Raw genomic sequence first — 3,509 nt, 5'->3', positions numbered from 1 at the left:
ATGATGAAGTTATGATGAAGAGTGTTTTCAGATGAGAGTGAATACCGGTAGGTATCTGTGTGGTTTACAACCTCTTTTGACCAACCGCCCCTTGACCTCATCATAAACCTGCCCACGCCTCCTTGACCTCATCATAAACCTGCCCACGCCTCCTTGACCTCATCATAAGCCTGACAACTTCCTCCCCTTAGTATTAAAAAAAACAACAACATTGCCAAATGCCCCCCCCCCACAGCTGTCTCCTTCTCAACGCCCCCTCTAGAGCTCCCATTGAGAAACACATCCCTAATCCCTGTCCTTTTGATTGGCTGCCCTGACTGACCCTGACCTTCCCCGTCAGAAAAGCCCCGCCCCCTACCCCCATTCCCTTCGTCCCAATTGGATGACCATCATGCCATTGGCACCTGTCTTGTGCTCTCAGTGGAAACTGTTATCGCTTTCATGTTCACAGACACACACACATAACACTACATTATGCTAACATTATTATCATTAACCCTCCTCCACCCCACCCCCTTCTCCATTATTTCTTTCATGTTCCACATACACAGTACACACACATAGACACACACAAACTACCTCAAAATGCATGACTCCCACCCCCCCCCACCCTCGCCCCACACACACCTACATATCAGCATAGGCTACATCAAACATCAGCCATTCCAACTAACACACCGTCATTAAAATCCTCCAACAAACGCCTGATCCTCATCCCCTTTTCAAACCTCTGAACAACACCTCATCTTAATCTCCTCTAACCATAAACGCCTCAGACATTCCCAAAACATACGACATCGCATCATGACCACGAACACGCTGTGATCAAACGATCAGGTCTGATGAAGAGCTCAGCAGACACCCGATCATCATTGTCACCCCTGATAGACATTGTCTGTCCCATCGTCCCCAACCTCCTCTGTCCCTCTCCATCCCTCCTGCTTCTGTCCTCCACCTCCTCTGTCCCTCTCCATCCCTCCTGCTTCTGTCCTCCACCTCCTCTGTCCCTCTCCATCCCTCCAGCTTCTGTTCCCTGTCCCGACCCCATTCCCATCTGTGTCCCTCAGTCTATCCAGGGAAGAAATAGAGACTAATGGATCTAAACAGTGTCCCTGTCCCCTGCTCCACCTGTCCCCTGTATCCTGACTATCCAACTCCCTACGTGCCCCATATACCCCTGTCCCCCACATACCCCTGTCCCCCACATATCCCTGTCCCCCACATACCCCTGTCCTCCACTCCCTACGTGCCCCATATACCCCTGTCCCCCACATACCCCTGTCCCCCACTCCCTACGTGCCCCATATACCCCTGTCCCCCACTCCCCACGTGCCCCACTTACCCCTGTCCTCCACTTACCCCTGTCCCCCACTTACCCCTGTCCCCCACTCCCTACGTGCCCCACAGTCTCTCCAGGGCATGAAACCTTCTTCATCCCTCTTCATCCCCCGCTCTCTGTATCCCTCTCCCTTTTTCCCGAGGTTCCCGCTCCCCCCTTTTTTCCCCAACTGCCTGTATGTCTCTTGGTCTCTCCAGGTCATAAGTAAAGACTACTTATATATAAAAATGTACATGAAATAAAGAGTGACGATGGCTGGCGTCCCCATCACGATTCGTCACTCGGTCGTCTCCTCAGTGGTGACGACCTCGGTGGTTTCCACGGTGACCTTTGAGGTGACAGTGACGCTGCTGGCGCTGGCCGAGCTAGGCTCCGCCTCTTCCTCCTCGTCCTCGTCGGCTCCCCATTGGTGGTCCGCGGTGGCGTCCTGGTACTGCTGGTATTCCGACACCAGGTCATTAAGGTTACTCTCCGCCTCGCTGAACTCCAACTCGTCCATGCCCTCGCCTGTGTACCAGTGCAGGAACGCCTGGATGTAATGAATACATAATGTTATATTATATTATGTTACAGTATATGATATGATATGATGTGATGTGATATGATATGATATTATGTCCATGCCCTCCTCCGTAAACAGTACCACTGCAGGAACGCCTGGATATACTGAATTATATAATATAATATAATATAATATAATATTACATCATATTATATTATATTATATTATATTATATTATATTATATTATATTACATTATACTACATTGTATTATTAGCATGCATGTGTGCGTGTGTGCGTGTGTGTGTGTGTGTACCTTGCACCGGAACATGAATGTGAACTGCTTTCCTACGCGTCTAAATATCTCCTGGATGGCTAGCTTGCTGTGTGTGTGTGTGTGTGTGTGTGTGTGTGTGTGTGTGTGTGTGTGTCTGTGTCTGTGTCTGTGTGTCTGTGTGTCTGTGTGTGTGTGCCTACCTTGCGTCGGAACATGAGTGTAAACTGTTCTCCTACGCGTCTGAAGATCTCTTGGATGGCTGTGTTGTTCCCGATGAAGGTGGAGGCCATTTTGAGGCCGCGCGGAGGAATATCGCACACTGCCACCTAGCACACACACACACACAGACACACAGACACTCACACACACACACACACACACACACACACACACACACACACACACACACACACACACACACACACACACACACACACACACACACACACACACACACACACACACACAGTGAGTAGAGTAACTTAATTGAACCCCGAGAGAATGTATGTATATATCACCTTGACGTTGTGTGGGATCCTCCGTGTGTGTATGTGTGTGTTTGTGTATGTGTGTGTGTGTGTGAATGTGTATGTGTGTGTGTGTGTGTGTGTGTGTGAATAGGTGTGTATATCACCTTGACGTTGTGTGGGATCCACTCCACAAAGTATTCTGAGTTCTTCTGCTGAACGGCCAACATTTGCTCATCCACCTGATAACACCACACACACACACACACACACACACACACACACACACACACACACACACACACACACACACACACACACACACACACACACACACACACACACACACACACACACACACACACACACACACACACACACACACACACACGCAAGAAGACAGTTAGGAGAGGTAAAGTAAGTGTGCGCACACACACACATACACAGGTTCGAGTCCCGCTCTGCCTGACCCCATCTATGTGTCCTTGAGCAAGATACTTCACCCCAAATTGCTCCTGGTGGCAGGGTGGTACCCTGCATGCCAGGCGTGTGCCACCGGTGTGTGAATGGGTGAATGTGAGGCACACAATGTAAAGTGCTTTGAGTGCTCAAAGGAGTGGAAAGGTGCTACATGAATGCAGCCCATTTACCATTCACCATGATTCACGTCTTGTAACACACACACACACACACACACACACACACACACACACACACACACACACACACACACACACACACACACACACACACACACACACACACACACACACACTCTACCTCCTTGGTGCTCATGCGTCCTCGGAACACACCGGCCACGGTAAGGTACCGTCCTCGTCGCGGGTCGCACGCCGTCATCATGTTTCGGGAGTCAAACATCTGCTGCGTCAGCTCCGGGACAGTGAGGGCTCGGTACTGCTGACTG

At 50.0% G+C, this 3,509-nt stretch overlaps 1 protein-coding gene across 1 annotated transcript in view; it reads right to left on the bottom strand.

Annotated features, from left to right (window-relative positions):
• Window positions 1-1,405: 1,405 nt before the first annotated feature.
• LOC134463380 (tubulin beta chain-like) overlaps window positions 1,406-3,509 on the bottom strand; it is a 5,594-nt gene continuing 3,490 nt past the window's right edge. Inside the window, exons 6-9 of the mRNA XM_063216588.1 lie at window positions 3,365-3,509; window positions 2,752-2,826; window positions 2,318-2,443; window positions 1,406-1,868 (exon numbers count right to left, since the gene is read on the bottom strand). The exon at window positions 3,365-3,509 is cut by the window's right edge and continues 215 nt beyond it. Of these exons, the coding sequence (XP_063072658.1) occupies window positions 1,617-1,868; window positions 2,318-2,443; window positions 2,752-2,826; window positions 3,365-3,509 (598 nt within the window). The 3' untranslated portion in view covers window positions 1,406-1,616. The remainder of the gene's footprint in view (window positions 1,869-2,317; window positions 2,444-2,751; window positions 2,827-3,364) is intronic.

The sequence above is a fragment of the Engraulis encrasicolus genome, chromosome 14 (assembly GCF_034702125.1).
Source record: "Engraulis encrasicolus isolate BLACKSEA-1 chromosome 14, IST_EnEncr_1.0, whole genome shotgun sequence".
In the NCBI taxonomy this organism is placed as follows: Eukaryota; Metazoa; Chordata; class Actinopteri; order Clupeiformes; family Engraulidae; genus Engraulis; species Engraulis encrasicolus.
This window is presented reverse-complemented; position numbering and strand designations above follow the sequence as displayed.